This window comes from Macaca mulatta, chromosome 7 (assembly GCF_049350105.2).
Source record: "Macaca mulatta isolate MMU2019108-1 chromosome 7, T2T-MMU8v2.0, whole genome shotgun sequence".
In the NCBI taxonomy this organism is placed as follows: Eukaryota; Metazoa; Chordata; class Mammalia; order Primates; family Cercopithecidae; genus Macaca; species Macaca mulatta.
In genome coordinates, this window is record NC_133412.1 from 37,936,631 (window position 1) to 37,955,309 (window position 18,679).

Here is an 18,679-nt window from a genome sequence, read left to right on the forward strand (position 1 = left end):
CAAGAAATTTCAGGGCAGGTTGGGCTTTCACATATTTAATTAGTATAATGGAACTGATTCTGCCAAGTGTATCTGTTAGTTGAGGGCTTAGCCTCCTTGTCACGCTCAGGTGCTGACAGCTATCTGGGCAGAACTCTTCCCCCTTGGAGAAGGTCTGAAGGGGAGTGTGTGTGTTAAGGTGCCCATCACTTGCATGGTGGCAGGGCCTGCAAGGGCTTTCCATCTGTACACAGAGGAATAAAATTCTCCAAGGTGCCTACATTCATGACAAAACTGTCGCATCTTTCAGGAGCTGGGATAGCTCTGGAAGTTGTACTGATTGTATAAAAGCTTTTTCCTCCATGCAAGCCCAAACCAAAAAAAAAGAAAAACGACCATCATTTACTAGTACTATTTTTGCTAATATAGGTTGCAGATGATTAAAGATAAACTGTAAAGCCTCTGTAAACCACAAATTTTATGCCCAGATCTTTGCTATATTGATAAAGAAAAAAAAAATCTCTGAAAATAGAATATCAGCAAAGATTCTGGTCTTCCACTGTTATTAAAGATGAAGACATTATAAAGAAAACGAGGATTAGAAAATTTGCTCTTGAATTCAGGTTTGAAAGTGCTTTGTTTAATATAATTTATGGCTCATCTGATAAATCTGTCTGAATTTAAAGCTATTGTTTAAATAGCTTTTATTGTTACCTTGTGCTTTGTCATATAATTTTCAGACTACAGTAAATTGCAGAGCAAGAGCTCTCAAATTTTTTGGTCTCTGTAAATACTTTTATGCTTCTAAAAACTGCAAAGAGGCCCCGTGTGGTGGCTCACGCCTATAATCCCAGTACTTTGGGAGGCTGAGACAGACGGATCACCTGAGGTCAGGAGTTCGAGACCAGCCTGGCCAACATGGTGAAACTCTGTCTCTACTAGAAATACAAAAATTAGCTGGGTGTGGTGGTGCGTGTCTGTAATCTCAGCTACTCGCGAGGCTGAGGCAGGAGAATCACTTGACCCCAGGAGGTGGAGGTTGCAGCAAGCCAAGATCGTGCCACTATACTCTAGCCTGGGTTACAGAGCGAGACTTTGTTTCCAAAAAAGAAAAAAAAAAAAACCTGCAAACAGCTTTTGTTTTTGTGGGTTATACATCAATCATTACCATATTAGAAGTTAAAACTAGGAACATTTACACCATTTACTTATAATTCATCTTAAAATAATAGTAATAAACACATTGCATACTAACATAGAAAAATAAGTATATTTTATAAGACAAAAAGTTAGCATGAAGAATACCATTATTTTACATTTTTGCAAATCTTTTTATATCTGGCTATTAAAAGAAGACAAGTAGATTCTCATGGCTGCTTCTGCATTCAATCTGTTGTGTTATGCTCTTATGGTTGATGTATGTGAAGAAAATCTGGCCTCACAAAGACATGTAGCTAGAAAAAGGAAAGGTATTATAATAGCCTTTTCAGATAATTTTGGATATTCTTCTGTGGTACTACACTAAAACTCAACAAGTGGTAGTTTCTTAAAGATCAGTTCGAATATGGAACCTGAAACCATATCACTGACTTACTGTACTTTGCTAAATTCAAATACACCAGTATATTTTGCACTTTGAGTGGATCATTTACCTATGTATGTTTTTATAATTATAATTATAATATATACATGGGTCACTTGGAAACTGTTGGTTCACTGAGTTTTGTATATCTTCCAGATTTTGACACATTTCATTATTAGATGTGATTATATCAAGGAATTATGTTGATTAATATCACTACCCATATCATCAGAAAAGTTTGTAAGTACTGGGAAGCTGTCAAATTGATGGGGTTGGATACAAGTTTTCCAGAATTCAGATTTTTGCCTGAATGTATGGGCAGTAAATAGTGTGAACTGTTTTTCTTGAGATAACAGACTCAAAGTTCATTTTTGAGAAAATATATGAAACATATCCACATCTGAATAATTATAGTCTGTTACTCTATTAAGTAAAGTGGCATTCCATTAAAAAAACAGCTAGTTCAGCTCTTAACTCAAACAGTGACACAAGTACTTTTCCCTGGAGACAAACATGGCACTTAGGTAGAAAGCAGAAGTGCTTTATGCAAACTTCCAATTTTGTCATAAAGAACATTAAAAAGGTGTGGACTCAAGGGTCAAAATTTAATGAAGTTAATTTTCTGCTTCATCAAGGACATTCTTAAATGAAACTTTTTTTTTTTTTTTTTTTTTTTTTTTTTTTTAACAGCAACTGCACAGTAATGAAGAATACCATGGCTGCTGGTACAGCTTGGCATTACTGTTCTGCTTCCTGCTAAGGCGCCAGCAGTTTTACCCGCCAATGCTTTGCACCATTAATACAAATGGTCACCGTAGTAAAAAGGGGAAACAATGCCTTAGTATTGTTATGGAACTAGTTTTTATCTCTTGGAGCCCCTGAGAGGGCCTTGGGGCCTCGCAGGGGGTCCCTGTATCACACATTGAAGACCACTACTGTAGAGGATAGTATCTATAAATCCAAACACTCTCTAATCTGCTAAATGCTTATGTCCTTGTGGGGTTCACGTAAAGAAGATTTAAAAGGTTTATTTCCGTCTCCACTCTCCTGCCCTTCCTGCTTAAAAAAAAAAAAATTCCATTGTGGTAGTTCAACATAAATTGTGTGTATAGAACAAAGAAATTACAGTACTCTTGATTTCATCAGCATTTTCTCCTAACAAAGAAAGCTAGCTATTCTGACATGCTATTGAGAAAACGATTGAACTACCATGAGTTATAGGAAACATGACATGCTCAGTTCCCCCTCCATCTCACCTAACTCCCAACTCTCTCCCAAACCTTTCACTTTGGGGGTTATTTTGGATGAGCTCTTAGTAGCGTCCTCAGAAATAACTGGTTGTCCTAATTCAGCCCCATGCAAATTAACGCTCCCCTAAAGAGGCCTTATTATAATTTCCAACCCTTGATGTCTACATAATCCCCTATAGTTCCTTAACTTCTTGCTTTCTAACTTCTGTTTACTGATGCACCGCTTTTGTCAGCTCAATATAGCATCAATTAGTAACACAGTTCTGTTTATTAGGTCTCCCTAGAGCCTTGAGAAAGCTGCTTTGTATTTATTAATGACTACACAGAGCACTACTATTTTTCAATAGCATTTAAAAATGAGTAAATTACTGAAGATGAACTATAAAAGAACTTTAAATTTCAAAGGCAAGCAAAAAAAAAAAAAGCCCATTATTTAAAACCACTCATAATACTTGCATGTTTAATTTTATTTTCAATGTAATATCAAGAGAGAGGGAAGAAAGCTAAACCCAGATTCTTCTTCCTGTTCTCCTTTTGGCATTTTGGAGTACACATGATTTGAACTGGAGAACTGAGGCATAGATCTGGTGATTAATTAAGAGCAGGTTTAACAGGTCTAAATTTCATTATCACACACACCTGTTAAGTAATGCACACCTGATTCAGCAGAAATCCACCCACAATGTTAATTCAAAAATATTAAGCAATCAAGAGGAAAGAAAAAAGAGGCACACTAACTTAGGTCCAGTTTTATGTTCTCAAGCATAATTCCAATCCACCAACTTGAAATGTATCCACTTTGTTCTCTCTTATTTTGTGAATAATTTCCGGTACTATATTAGGTGAAATTAGAGTTGCCCACACTGGTATAGAATTCACTACTCAAGGAAACCAGAGAGACCAGTCGCTCCTGTGATGAATCTTTCCGAACCAAACTTAAAGTGATGGGAACAATTATGGTGTTCATTTGCCCTGCTTTTATATTCCTGGTCATTTATGAAATGAAGACGCTGATCTGCAAAAAATCACTATGCATTCATGAAAGGAGCTCTGGGAGCTCCCCCTGAGGATCTGGCTATGAGGCAGAAACATACCTCAGTGCACTTCCTTTGTCTTGTGCTCCCTCTTTGATGTGCAAGTCACTGGTGGAGTAAGCTGTGATCGCTTTGATGTTGAACTTCTAGACTTTATTGTTACTAGCATGCGTACAAGGGGAGCTGTCAGTCATTTCTTACATCTGAACAACTATGTTTCTTTACAGCACCTCTTTTACAAGCATCAATCCTTAAATACATGTTTTCACATTCCTGCTGATTACCACACTATCTTTGTTGGGGGAGGGCTGTGCTCAAATATAACTACAGCACCCACATTTTCTGTAAACACCCTGAGGCATCATCAGATGGCTGGTAACCAACCTTCTTCAACAAGAGAAGCCCGAGTGCAAAACATATTTCTAGCAAACGAAAACATTCTGAAAACACTCAATCCATTTTAACAGTCAAAATGAGTAGTTTAGCCAATATTTCCCCTAAGCAGCCACTGAAATTGCATAGAAACTTCCAAGCCACTTCAAAAGGGATTCTGAACGCAACAGCAGCAGGGGGCTGAGAAAGACTGCCAAAACTCTGAGACGTCTTAACTCATCTTAAACAACTTTGTTTCTCTGCAATGGTGGAAACAAAATGCTTCTGTTTTACAAGATTTTGCTTGTGGTAGAAACATTGCTTTAGAAATGGATTTCTATCAAACCAATTGTTCTGTTAAACAATATCATTTTCAAAAGTGGCTTGCTATTACGGATGCTACTTAAGTGAGAGGAAGATGATTTTTCATAATCTTGTGTCTAGGGCAAACATGTGCCTGTGAACGCAATGTATGTACAATTTCTTAAATATATACAGACAAACTAGGCAATATGCAAATCTGTAAAGATCTCTGTTGAAAAAGATATGGCTCTAATTTCATTTACCAGCTCCCATCAGATTTTCTTTTCAAACTCCTTTATCGCTTCTCAAACTGCTGAATATTATCAAACCCCACTGGGAAATTCCATACAACGAAATAAACTTAAGGTGCTTACATCACACCATGGTGGTTTATAATGAACTGCTGTCTTTTTGAACAAACGTTTCAATGAAATCCAAGTTCTTAAAGATGCCAGGTCTCAAATGAGGAAGTTAAATGATATTTTTTCATGCTGGAGTTTAGTTCAGTTTTTCTTTCTTTCTTTCTTTTTTATAAAATAAGATGGCATCACAAGAGATACATTGTTTCTGCTTGCTAATAAACTGCAGACGATACATTGGGAGAGACTCAATTTCTTTGGGTTGTTGGCCTGGAATATTTGGTAAAGAATAAAATTACGTGGTGTGCAATGGTTAAGGCTATTCCATGGTTTCCATTTTTAAACAGCCCCCGCCCCTTGGTTTTAAATCAACCATCAAAAACAGAAAAAGCTTTGGGCTAGAATTTGATAAATAAGGTATGACTGTAATTTTCTAGAACTAAGTCTGGGCATATTTATTATTAATACTAATGAAAACTGGCTTGTTCTTAAATTTATTTAAATAGCATAAAGCAATGACCTCTTTCTACCTTAAATTTTCACTGCCGAAAGGAACTGATTAGCTGATCGAAGCACCTATAGCAATTAAGGGTAGAGACAGGGAATAAGGAAAGTAGGAGGCATTTATTTGCCTCTCCCAAGTCTCAAACAAGAAACTAGACCATGTTTCTGTTGTAATAGAAACACTTTCAGAGAATGGTAGAGATGGAAAAGATCTTGGTGGCTACCAAGTCCAACCCTTTAGCTTTAAAAACAGGGAAAGTGAACAACTGAGGTTTAACCTGACAATTAGTGCATCGCAGATCTGGGACAAGAACCCATGTCTTCATCGTCCCCTACCCTATGTAGGGGGGTTTCCACTACTCAACATTGTTTTGCTGCGCTGCAGACAGGGTGACTCACGTGTAAAGTGAGGGTGTTGGACTTCAGAGGTTTCTCAACCAGAATTATCTGAGTATCTGTAAAAATGTAGCAATACTTGAGCTTTACACCTTGAGACCAATAAAGTCAGAAATCTGCAGGAGCATAGCCAAGGCTTGTATATCTTTTAAAAACTCTCCAGATAGATTAATGTGCAGACCAGGTTGGGAGCAGATGACCTATGAGGTCTATTGCAACATGTTCACCATCAGTTGGGAAAATTTTTTGGTTCAGTTCCCTGATGCTGACCCATGAGGCCATAAGCATTTCTAAACCTTTATACTGTTTTTACATTGGCCTAGCTGTTGTCATTATCTGCATTTATCTAGTTCATTGATATGTTTACCTAAGTATTATCTACCTCTCCCACCAGAATGTACCCTCACAGAGACCAGAGACTGACACGATAACTGCTGTCCCCTCGGCTGCCAGCATCACATCTGCCACAAAAATGAGATAACACACCAGCATTTTCAAAAGAAAAAGGGGGCTGGTGTCGCAGTATGGAAGCGGGCACATGGTCCTTCTCCACACCAGCCAGAGGAAGTCTACTTTGATCTATCCCACCAGATTAGAATCTAAGCTGCATGAAGGCAGCATTTGGTCTCCCCTGTTTGGACGTCACCTCCAGAGCCTCGACACTGGCAGATACACAGCAGATGCTCAGTGCCTGAGAAAGGCCATGTGCTAAACAGGAAGCCCTGATCAGCTTCCAGGGCACTGAAACCTTTACTTTGTTGCTGAATAAAGCAACCTTGAAAAGACATCACTGTTTCCACTGAGTTGGCCTTGACTTCTGCAGTAGAACTCCTAGCCTGCTCCTGCTAAGTGGTCACAATATTGGCAAGACCCAGCCCAGGCACACACTGAAGGCTAAAATGCATTGTGTCTACGTCACATGCAGAGGCTGGGGATTCTGGACAAGACTTTATGCTGAAAAGGAGTGTAGGATTTGAAAAGTCTCACAGCCGCCTCCAGCACCAAAACAGCCTCAGGGTTCTCTCCCGTTTGGGCCACTTGGGGTAAGAGATTTGAGGTAATGGTCTGCCCTCTTTCTTCTGCATGCTGGTTGATAGCAAGGCCAAAGTTAACAGAAAAATATTTCAAGTGTGTTAATAACAACGCCAGAAATTGCTCACATCTGGCACCTCTTCCATGCCGAAGGGAGTGAACTAAAGGGAAGTGAATGGTTACCTTAATATAATTTATCTTTCTGAGATTCTCTTTCCTCATGAGTAAGAGGAATGGGTTAGCCCCGAGCAGTGGTTCCCAAACCCGTCTTGTTCTCAAGAGAGGATCTTTTACAAAAGAAGATTCCTTGGCCTCCCCCTAGGCTTTTGGAAGCAGAATCTGTGCAGGTGTTGCTGGAGAACGGCATTTATTTTTTAGATGCTTCCCAGATGACCGTGAAGATCAACGGCATTTGGGAACCACTAAAGGACTGGAGGACTTTGCGGTCCACCCAGCTCTGACAGGCTAGGACAGAGCTTCACAAAGTGAGGCCTAAGGACCAGCTGTATCAGAAACATCGGAGATGCTGTGTAAATACACGCCTTTGTGGGCCTCACCCCAGACACAGAATCAGACTCAGGGGGAGACCCAGGGATCTGCCTTCTTAAGACTCTCTGGATATGCGATGTACTCTACAGTTTCAGACCCACTGTTTCAGGCAGGATTTTAGAGCTAACTTATGGCTTATGTGGAAGCAAATCATGTTCATCATTGCGTTATTTGGCATGTCACAAAAATCTCCTTTGTTTTAAATGGCATGTAGCTTATAGCAAATGCAAACCTATAAGCCCAACAGTCATAAAGCAGCCTTCTCTGACTAAGTGTGGCTGCCAACTTCTCAGTGCATTTTTTAAACGCTGATTCATGGCTTAAGACACTTGATTGGGAGGAAGGTGTCTCAGCTCTATTATAAGAGCACAAAGGTGGTACCTCAATTACCTAGCACACAATAGGCACTTAAGTATTTGCTGAAACAAATGTATTTACTTATTTTCACCCAGTGTTCTACGGAAGATTTGAAGTGAGATAAACAAATAAAAAGGAGACAAAAACCCTTCCAACAACTGAAAAATGAAAATAACATTCTGTGAAAAAGAGAATACTTCTCATGTGGTAAAAGAATCACACTTCTGGGTGGCGCAGTTTGTAAAACGGTTGGCTTCAATAACTGATCTGAAACTTAACCACAAGTCTTCACTTCTGAACCACTGCCTTATTTCTATGACAGAAAGGTTCAAACAGCAGGTTTTCCTTGCTTTTTCCCTTGTTTTTCATGAAATGCTGCAATTTCATCTTTCTAATAGGAACAGGTAAGCACTGTTATCCTTTACAAGCCTGGTGACTATTTGTCATTATTACCACCCTGGTTATTCTAGCTCAGATCAGCTTTGACTTCTTCAGCAATGCAAAATTCATATAAATGTGCATTCTTATACCTCTGTGTAGCATCAGGAACAAATAACATTTAAGCAACTAGGAAGATCTGTATTTATCCCTTAGATTCCAACACAGAAATCAGATTGTTTCACACTTGTTACAACACCAAAATTCAAATCGACAATCCACTTGTATTATCTATTTATCCTATAAATTATGCAACTGAATGCTTGTTGCTACCTCATGCAGTTTCTGACATATCCTCTATCTTCTTTTTTAGGCAAACTGTATATACTTAAGTGAACCAAATGATCTAACCATAAATCTTCAGAAACCAAGGAGTTAATAGTTTTTTCATCCATGTTTAAAATTGTTTTATTACCCCAAAAGCTACTGTAGTTTACTTTTTTCCTAAATGTTTATCATTTTTGAAAAAGAAAAGCTCTAGATTTAAAAAGGGGAAATGCTGAATTTAGCTCATCAAATGACGACCTCTTTTTAAAATATATTCAAGGGCTGGGAAATAGAATGGAGGTTGAAACTTAAAAAAATACAAGGATTACTATAAATGTCATAATAATTGTTTACTCACAAACCAAATTTCACTTAAATTTAATATTGAGCCAAACAGCAAATAAATCAGCTTTATCTTAAGTTAAAAAATGTTTTCCTTTACTTCCTGCCAAAGCAAACTTTAAAAATTCAGTATCTCTTCCACAGTTACATTTCTGATAACCATGAAAAACAAGGAGTTAAACTTTTGAATCTGGTGTAGAATGTCTCATTCCAATTGAGAAAATAACTACAACCTTTGACCTTCCCACTAGCCTGATGGGAAATTCACTGGCACCATTATGGGTTTAGCTGTCCATGGGCGAGTAACCACTAGAGGGCAGCCTTATCTCATATCTGACACGCGGCAGAAAAATACCTCAAATGCTTCTAACGTTCCTTTAATTATTTTTGTAGTATCTTTGATTTTCCTGGATACTTAATAATCAACTTCAAATGGAACTAAAGGTATTCCTAAACAGTTCAAAAGTCCACTTTCACAAACAATGATACCACAAAGACCGGTGGTGAGAAGTGCTAGAGATACAGCCTAGCTGACGTTATCTTTAAACATTTTAAACAAAAGTTTTTCATCTTTAAGTCACAGCTTCTTCTTTACTATGTGCTGGGTTAACTGCCAAGTCAATTATATCACAACTGGCACTTGGGGTCCATTTTTGGCATCAAACTTTCAAGTGGTTCTAGGCAAACTGAAGTGTGTTTGAGGAAGAAACTGACCAAGATTGTGGGAAGGCAGAACCACACTTACAGCAAAAAGGACTGGAGAGGGACAGCAGAGATTACGTGTTAGGGTGTGTGTGTGTGTGTGTGTGTGTGTGTGTGTGTGTGTGTGTGTTATACTACTTGTCTTCAAATGACTGACAGTCTTTCATTTGAAAGACGGATTAAATGTGTTCTGTACAGCCCCAAAGGAAAGGATCAAAATTAAGGGATTAAAAGTACAAAGGAGAGAGTTATGCTTGATATAAGACTTTTCTAATTCAAGATGGAATAAGTTACCTTTAAAGATCGTGAGTTTCCCCTTGTGGGAGGTGTTCAAGCATAACCAGATAACTACTTGGCAGAAATACTGTGGGCAGGGTCCAAATCCCAGTGGGACATTCATCTGAGTGACTTTAAAGGTTTCGTCTGAGACTGAAATCATCCTTATTTGCTTTCAGACAAACACACCTTAATCCAGCAGTCATTAAGGCCAGTCCCCACTAAGTGAGAAATGAGCTTTTTCAGATCTACTTGAAAACTTTTAGACTTCAGGTGATTTTCTAAAAGACAAATGATTTCTCAAGAATATATCTACAATCATGCCCCTAAACTGTCATGTAAACAAACAGGACAGCACTCACAAGCACGAGAATGCGTAAGTTTTATACTACACAAAGTCACATTAAAATTAGAAGATGCATTTGTGAATGTTCCCTTTGCCTAAGGTAAGTGGGACATATAGATGTATCTCTCAATTCTATCTTAATGGGGATTGGTTACACAGGTTAGCTGTACTTCGTGGTATTCTGTATTCTCGAGGAAAATAATGCTTACATTTCACTCATATCCTCTTACAACAAGCAGACTTAATGAAAATCATGGATGAAGAGAGCTAATGATAAGCAAATAAGAATAACCCCATTTGTACACCAAATTGATTTTATTAAATAGTAATTTAAAGATATTAGGCTCAGCAAAGCATTACATAATTGGATCTATTTTTTTTTCCCATATAAATGCCAGAGTTATAACTTCCACTAACTAGAGACAAAGTTATATCCAGGACGTTTTTCACAGCTTCCTCCAGGGGAGGCATGAAGATAGAAAGATAGAAATTAGGGTTGTAGTTTTTGTTTCACCATGTATCAGCTGGAAAAGCTAGGCTATAATGCAACCTCTGTGAACCTCAGTTTCTTCAGCTAAAAAATATGGGGCTATCAGTGACTCTCTATGGAGGATTACATGGTGTCAGAGTGTTTGTAAACCATAAAGCACAAAATAAATATAGATTAGCATCATCTCCCTATTTGTTTATGAAATGTCTAGTAAACTTCAGAAGCAGTAACATTTTAAAAAGCGAAATAACTGGCAAACCTAGGGAATAAACTTGACGTTTTTTATACCCACAGGAGCAAAGATTTTTAAAGTTATCGTATTATTTCCTGAAAATATGATGAGGGCTAACAAATTTCATTCCAAAAAGAGAATCCAGAAATCAAAGATTTCAGCTGCTTCCTTGCATTTTGCCCATTGGCTAATACATGCTATCATCCATCTATTTAGACCTCCTATCTCTTGACAATTAACAGAAAAATCATGTTCTATCATGTCACACAAAATACTGACGGATAGAAAAAAGCTCTGACTACGGCTCTCTCAGTTCATGAGTCAAAAGGTTGGGATGTAAGGGAGTTATCTTCAGTAGAATAGCTAGATGGGGGAGACAGAACTTGTAAATCATTCCTCAGAGGGTCTGTATGTGGTCTTTGAGATACCATCAAATGTTAACTCACACCTGAGTTGTCACTGGTAGATGGCTCCAAAAAAAACTGTTTTTTAAGTAGAGAAACATAAAAATGGTGTAGCTGCTGACTCTGAGTGCCTAATTATGGTTTTAAAAATTATTAAATATGAAATATATAAAGGCAGCCTTGATTTCTTACTAATAAATGCTGTAAATAGTTAAAATGTATGCAGAAAACATTTCCATGACAGAGTATTCTTAGGAAATTTGTTCCATATAAGCGGTTTTGTTGATCCCTATAATTTAAGAGATTTTTAAGAAAACTGAACCCCACATCTACCTCTGCAAATCTATTCATCCATCCATCCATCCATCCATCCATCCATCCATCCATCCATCCATCCATCTATCCAGTAACTTCTTTTCCCCAGTAAATGGTCATTTATAAATATTATTTTCCTAGGTACCCCAGAGCAAATACCAAAGTAGCTGGGTGCTATTGTAGGTGCTCTGCAAATATCACCTTGCTGATCTCATTCGTTTTTATTGTGTCTCACTTGAGTGGGAGGGAAAGATAGGAGAAAAAGAACACTAATGAGAATTAATATATTTACAAGTATATCTACTACAAATTAAAGAGCGAAGGTTTAGATGACATATTGTATATTTTTAAATGACTATTTCTGTTTAGAAACTACATTATTTCATGACTGGGCAGCATTAAATAAATTATACGGTTCTCAATTCAAATCGAGGGCAAAAGGGTTTACTTGTGCATGATGTTGCTTTGTATCCCAAGTAATGTGATTGAAATATATAAAACCAAGAGGCTGCCCATGAAAATGGTGCTTTTAAAATACTGTCTGCTTCATGGAAGGTCCAGGCTTCTCCCTCCTCCCATGGATAAATGGATTCAGAAATCCTCTTTGTCTTTAAAAGAACTGATCCCTTCTTGCCAGACAAGCACTCTGCTCAGTAGTGGCAATCATTTGGGTTTTCTCTTTTCAAGATCCAGCCATTACCTTCTCCCAATCCTTTCCATCACAGGTAACAAAAATGGTACAAAAATCCCAGTGAAGGGATACCAGGAAAAGTGTCCTTACAATGAGATCAGAGATCGAATTCCAATTTCATTCGGTAAAAAGAAAGGCCGAGTTCTTCAAAACTATAAAATCGTATTTACTAGAGTTGGACACACTACCGACACATACAGTATTTTCAAAGTGGTGAGGAGTCTTGCATTTGCACATGAATCAGGCCGGAGGAAGAATCTACGGGCCAGAAATTCCCTTTAAGCCTCTCTGTGCTCTTATAACTCCATTTACACGAACACCGGGTGAGCACTCATATGAAGCAAAGGGGTATATAATCTACTGAAACTGATGAAGCTCTTACATTTCCTTTCAGTACTCTGCTGCCGCGTGACATTTGGCCAATGCACTTTTATGATGAGCAGAACAAGTGCTCCCCTGATTATAAATGTTATAGCTGGCTCTCTCCTTTTGCCCAAGAAGCAATCCAAATGGTATTGGAATTTTGTTGTTAATTAAACAAAAGCAAAATTAAAGGATGAGACTAGAGTTGCTCAAAAGAAGATTTATCACATTTGAGCATGAAACTAAGCCTGAACTTATTTGTCAACTAATGCAGAGGAAGGATTTTCTTCTTTGGTGAGTTCAAAGGGCCCGATTTAATGATGTTTAAAAAACAAGTAAACCAGCCAACAAAGAGAATCTTTCTCTTTTATGGTGGCTTGTCCCCTCCTCCCTTGTCCACATGCATCCACATACCAAAAAGCTATAGTGTAAATAGTATTTGTTTTGCACGTAAAATCTAATTATACAAACTCTCTTACACATGGAACCAATTTAACTATTAAAACTGAGAGGCGACAGGGAAGTATTTAATAAGATTCTAAGCCAGTTTTTTCCCCTTAAATCTGATATGGAAACATTTACAGCATCCCTCACTTTCCCACAAACTATTTTCTTTTTCAGCTTAAGTTTGCAACAAAGCCAAATAATCCCATTAAAATTCAGGATGTTATGATATTGGGAGTGAAATATTCTACTTGTCCAGATGCATTCTCTCTCTCTCTTCCTCTCCCTATCTCTCTCTCTCTCTCAGGCAGCTGAGTTTATAGAAAAAATGCATTGCCAGTACTTCTGAGGCACTTTTTTCAAAGCACAATACTAGGAATCTATTATTTTATGGCAGACAGACGTCACTCCAAGACAAATGTGGGGGTAGTGTGTGATTCTCATTATTCTATTAGTAAGGGATAGTATGGAACTTCACTTTGTAGAACTACAAAAGCAAAAGCCTATGTACTAGGAAACATCAACATTAAATAAAAATATTAAAACGTACTTTCCTTATTGTTTGGTGGGTGGTTACTGTTCATGAGGGGAGAAAGCAGTTTAAAATGTCTCAGCCTCTTGCCTTTCCTCCAATCAACACAAATTATATTAGACAAAGTGGATAAAGACTGGCATTGACATCTTCCAAATAGCGAAATCTATTTTATAATTTAAAGACCAAAAAAATGCTTTAGCTGCAGAGGACATTTAAATCGTTTTACACTTACAGGGCTAATGAAATGCAGGAATAGCATAAAAGTGTTTTTTTTTGGGGGGGGTAGGGGAGAATAAATATATTTTTTAACATAAGAAGTCGGTAAGAAACCTTAATAATTTTTCCTCCCAAATAATTTTAGGGGCTTAAGAGCGCGGATCACGGGAGGTTTCCTCTCTTTTACTTATATGAATTGCATATTCCACAAATGATTAAATCCCATTTCCCTCAAGCCACAGGGGAAAAGAGAAGATTTGCTGTGGGCACATTATATAGAAAGATTTCATCTCAAGTAGCTCATCTTAACGTCCAGAACGTTTCGGCCTGTTAATAATTAATAAAAGAGATGCCACCCAATCTCTAGTGAAGAAAGGCAAAGCTCGGTGATCTGAAAGTAAACCCAGCGCAGATACCGAACTGGTGTCCTTCATTCCAGATTGCAACAAAACCCGAACCTAGCAAACGTTGAACGAGCGCTTGGCGCCCGCACGGGTGGGCAGGACCCGCAGGACAGTCTGGGTCTGCACAATTGCTGCGCATTAGGGAAGCCGCGTCCGCCACAAAAAGATGGGGCTCTAAATCCCCAAGCCTGGCGGCTGGGCCTGCCAAGCCGTTCGGGCAGATTATCCACTGCGACGAACCTGCGGGCGCACAAGCGGGCGGCGTGCTGCGGGCTGAGTTTCTCCGGAGCTGTTTGCAACCGTCCCAAGAGCGAGTCTCGGTTTCTCCGGCAGCAGAGGCGACTTCCTGCACACCTCCAAACTTTAGCTTTCCCATCAGAAAGTTCCCTGACTTGCCACGGTTTCTCTCCTTCTCACCTGAGAGGACCTCGAACCAGTCCTCCCTCCAGCCGGATCCCCTTCCCCTCCCGCCCCCGGCCCGGCTACGGAGTCCTGATGAGGGCTGAAGGCCGGGCCGGGAGGCTTGGCCGCGACTAACCCGCGCCCGTCGGCCCTCACCACGGTCTAACCTCCGCCCCTGCCCGCGGATCTCGTGGGCTGACGAGTTCCTCCCCACCTCCATCCACCAGCCAAAGTGTCAAGCGGGGGTGCGCCTCTGCTCCCTGGGCCGCCAAGGGCGTCTTGGCACGCTCGAGGCGCCCGTCTAGCTCCGGCCCGCGCGCTTTCGGAAGTGGCCGCGGCGGGACACAGCGCGGGACGCAGAGCGGACCTGCGGCACTTGCCCGGCCCGTGGCCGCTAAGAAGCTCGGGACCGCAGGGGAGGGCGCAAGGCCTGGGGCGCTGACCAGTCCCCGGGGATGACATCGCGACCGCGCGCAAGCACGGCCCTGCCCGGCCGCGGCGCCTCCCCGACCTAGGCCGGAGCTGTCCGGGGTGCGGGCCCTGGGGACCGGCCGCGGGCGTCCCCGGCTTCCTCTGAACTCCGCAGACCCTCCCCTTCCTTCCCGAAGCGCGGCGACTCCCGGCAAACTTTCTTTTGGGAGCCCCGCTGGGTGCCAAGCGGACCCAGGAGACTGACAGGAGCCGGAGGGGGCAGCACAGGGGTATCCACCCCGTGCGCCTTTGCCCCCAATCGGAGGCAGGCCGATCCCGTGGCCGGGCTCAGGTGGCGCCGCGGCGGTGGCCCAGAAGGCCCTGGCGGGGCCCCCGCGCCGAGCCCCGGGCAGTACGTGCGTTCGGGCAGGCGCGCCCACCCCTCCCCCTGCGCGCCCTCCTCCCCGCCCCCCGGAGCCGCCAGCCCACCCGGCCCCGGCGGGGCGCCCGGGCTCACCTTTCATCGCTGCGATCACAAAATACATCATTTAAGCCGCGGTGCGGAGAGCGCAGGGAGAGCGGATGGTCCGACCCCGGAGCCCCCTCTGCCGCCGCCGCGCCGCCGCCGCCCGAGCCACAGCAGCAGCTGCCGCAGCTGCCCGCCCGCCGAGAGCCATCCCGAGCCATAAGAGGCTCCATGTGACCGGCTGACATCACGGCCGCCGCTCTGTTTACACCGCGCCCCTCCGCTTCCTCCCGGGGCGGGAGGCGGGAGGCGGGAGGCAGGCGCGCCCCAGCGCCGCGCCCCGCCCCGCCCCCGCGGGCAGGTGAGCAGCAGCGGCGGCTCGGCTGGCCCACCCCGGCCGGGCCTGCCCTCCCGCGCCCCGGGCCCTCGTCCGGGCGCCCGCCTTCCCCTCGCCCTCGGGATCACCTGTGGCCGCCGGTCGCTTTTCTGCACGCAGCGCCCCGCGGAACGCGCCTCTGACCACTTTCTCCCCCCACTCAGTGGGGCAAGAGGCTCGCAACCCGACGCCACTCTCCCGCTGGCTTCCCGGAGCCCTTGGAGGCGATGAATGCGCCAGCTCGTTGATGGAAAAGACAAGTTTGATCTGGGGAGCTACGGTCACCCTCATTTCCTAGAGCGCCCCAGCTCTAATCGGAAGGTACGGCCCCCTCCTGGGCCGTGAAGAACGAAGCCACTGGGACGGTCCCGGGAGTGAAGTAAGCTCCTCCGAAGTCTTTCTGGAGAGACTCGGCCTGAGCAGGGGAACTCCGCCCACCCAACCCTTGGCAACCCTTGGATATTGGCAGTTATACGAATAACCAAGGTCCTGGTCTACACCTGTTCCCCCGACCCCCTTCCCCGCGTCCAAGACCACTGATACCTGCAAGGAGAGCCGGAAATTGTACGTGAATCACCTAAATGAACTCCAGTTGCCAGCTGATTTGAGCCGCTAAATTCCCAGGCTCTTCCATCTCTCTCCAGAGAACCCATCTACAAGTAGGAAAAGCTATCGTTTTCATACCCTAGAAATGAAACATTGTGGTATTTTTGACAGAAAATAAAGACCTCTAAAGGTGAACTTTGTACATTTTAACATGCAACTGAGACTTAATTCCCTCTAAACTTTGAAGCTTACTTCTTTTTACTGTCCTTATGGAACTGTAAATCATGACGTTATTATTTTACAGATCAATCTCTTTACGATGAATTTCAGATGCTACGTACCCAGAATCTGCATTGTTTAAAACTTTGGTCAGGCAGTCTATAGTACCGAGCATAACAGAAAAAATTCTGAAAAACCAAGTTTGCGTACCTATTGCGGTTCCTTCGCGAAATTTCATGCTGCTTTATTTTGTTGGTCAGTTTCCACTCACAACTTAAAAATCAGATGGCTATTAGCTGTTGCATTCATGATGATTAAACAAGGATAATTCTAGCATATTTTTTTCTCCATGTGAGTTGCTCTTGCCCCTGAGTTGGGCCACAATTTAAAACACAAGCAGATAGTCAGCACTGTAGAAAACAAGGATTCATACAACACTCCCTCCCCAGCCCCCTTTCAAGGCAAAATTGAGGCTTCCAAGCATTTATACAGCGCTCTGATTTAGAAGGTCAATAAAGTTCATTGTCCTTCAGTCAAGCCATGGCTTTATAAAAGCTTGATTTCAGATAAATTCATTCTAATATAGTTTTTTTTCTTTTAGATTTTTTTCCCCAAATAAAACTACAAAGAAAATAAATTGTAAAAATGTGAACCCAGGACCTACCCATGTTAACTCAGCTGTCCAGCCATAGCGAAGTGGACAGGAGTTTCAAATGAATCAACCATACCCACTGTAATGTTTACAATTATGAAATTAAATCACACCATGTTCCTATGATGCAACTATATCTCCCAATGAGGCAACGCCCCTCAGTTACACTGACACCATCATTCAAATTTGGTTCTTGATTTCCCTTGTGTTAGTGACTAATGCCAAACTATCCTATAAGCAGGTCCCAGGTACAATTTTCTTTCTTTTGTATCGTTAAAGGATGGAAAACCATTGGAGATTGCATCCTCTTAAGTATGTTCTTCCATACTCAATGCAAATGAACCCAGATATACAACTCCGAGAATTCACAATGCTACTTTAAAACAGTATCCTGCTTTAGAAAACAATGTTTTCAAAATAACCAAATCTGTTAGCTCTAGCCTGCCTGTCAGACATCTGACTCCAAGGTGAATAGTCTGACATCACTAGTAATCAGTATTTATTTCCAGATCATTTCAAATGAAATCAGTCATTGGGAACAACATGTAATGTGACATCTGCTCCTGTAGTTACAAGTAGAATCATTCATTCTATAGATATGTCCCCAATAGAAATATAATCTCAAGTACTTATCTGAAATATTTACACATTTATTCAACAAAGACATTTCCAGAATAATGTAATACTGACCTTGCCCTTTAGTGATGTATTTCATTCACTTCCTACAACTAATGAGCAACAGAATTTGAGATATGAAGTCCTAACCTTCCAATGTAGCTAGATGCTATTTGTAATACATGCCTCTATTAAATGTCTTCAGCTTTTAACCCAGGTTATATTACTGTTCTTTATCTTAACACAAAGCTCTTTGAGAGTAAAAACTAGAGACTTTTTTTTTTTAACCACTCAAAATGCACATTTTCTATGACATTATAAGGTCCCAACCAAACAGATCAATCAGGAGTAAAAGGGACCATCTGCCATATTGAAGGGACATCTCCCTGCAGTAATACCAAATTGGAGCCATAAATGATACATTTTAGTACAAACTTTTATCCACTGTATATTAAAATACAATCATGTAAAAGGCGGGCATGGTGGCTCACGCCTGTAATACCAGCACTTTGAGAGGTCAAGGCGGGTGGATCACTTGAGGTCAGGAGTTCAAGACCAGCCTGGGCAACATGGTGAAACCCCATCTCTACAAAAACACAAAAATTAGCCAGGCGTGGTGGTGCATGCCTGTAATCCTAGCTACTACTTGCGAGGCTGAGGCATAGGAATTGCTTGAACCCAGGAGGTTGAGGTTGCAGTGAGCCAAGATCACACCACTGCACTCTAGCCTGGGCGACAGAGCAAGAATCTGTCTCAAGGAAAAAAAAAAGTATACAATTGTAGAAATACAATAAAACATTAAAATGCAAT

At 41.5% G+C, this 18,679-nt stretch overlaps 1 protein-coding gene and 1 long non-coding RNA gene across 3 annotated transcripts in view; one reads left to right on the forward strand and one right to left on the reverse strand.

Moving 5' to 3' along the window:
* LOC144329909 (uncharacterized) overlaps positions 1 to 10,761 on the forward strand; it is a 113,446-nt gene extending 102,685 nt beyond the window's left edge. Inside the window, exon 4 of the long non-coding RNA XR_013395645.1 lies at positions 6,174 to 10,761. This is a non-coding gene — a long non-coding RNA (uncharacterized LOC144329909). The remainder of the gene's footprint in view (positions 1 to 6,173) is intronic.
* Positions 1 to 18,679, reverse strand: part of RORA (RAR related orphan receptor A) — a 744,325-nt gene that overhangs the window by 93,123 nt on the left and 632,523 nt on the right. The window contains exon 1 of one of the 2 annotated variants that reach the window (XM_001100971.5): positions 15,513 to 15,652. The exons of the other annotated variant lie outside the window; for it this stretch is intronic. Coding sequence (XP_001100971.2) covers positions 15,513 to 15,543 — 31 coding nt within the window. The 5' untranslated portion in view covers positions 15,544 to 15,652. Of the gene's footprint in view, positions 1 to 15,512; positions 15,653 to 18,679 lie in introns of those variants that run through there. 2 annotated transcript variants of the gene reach the window in all.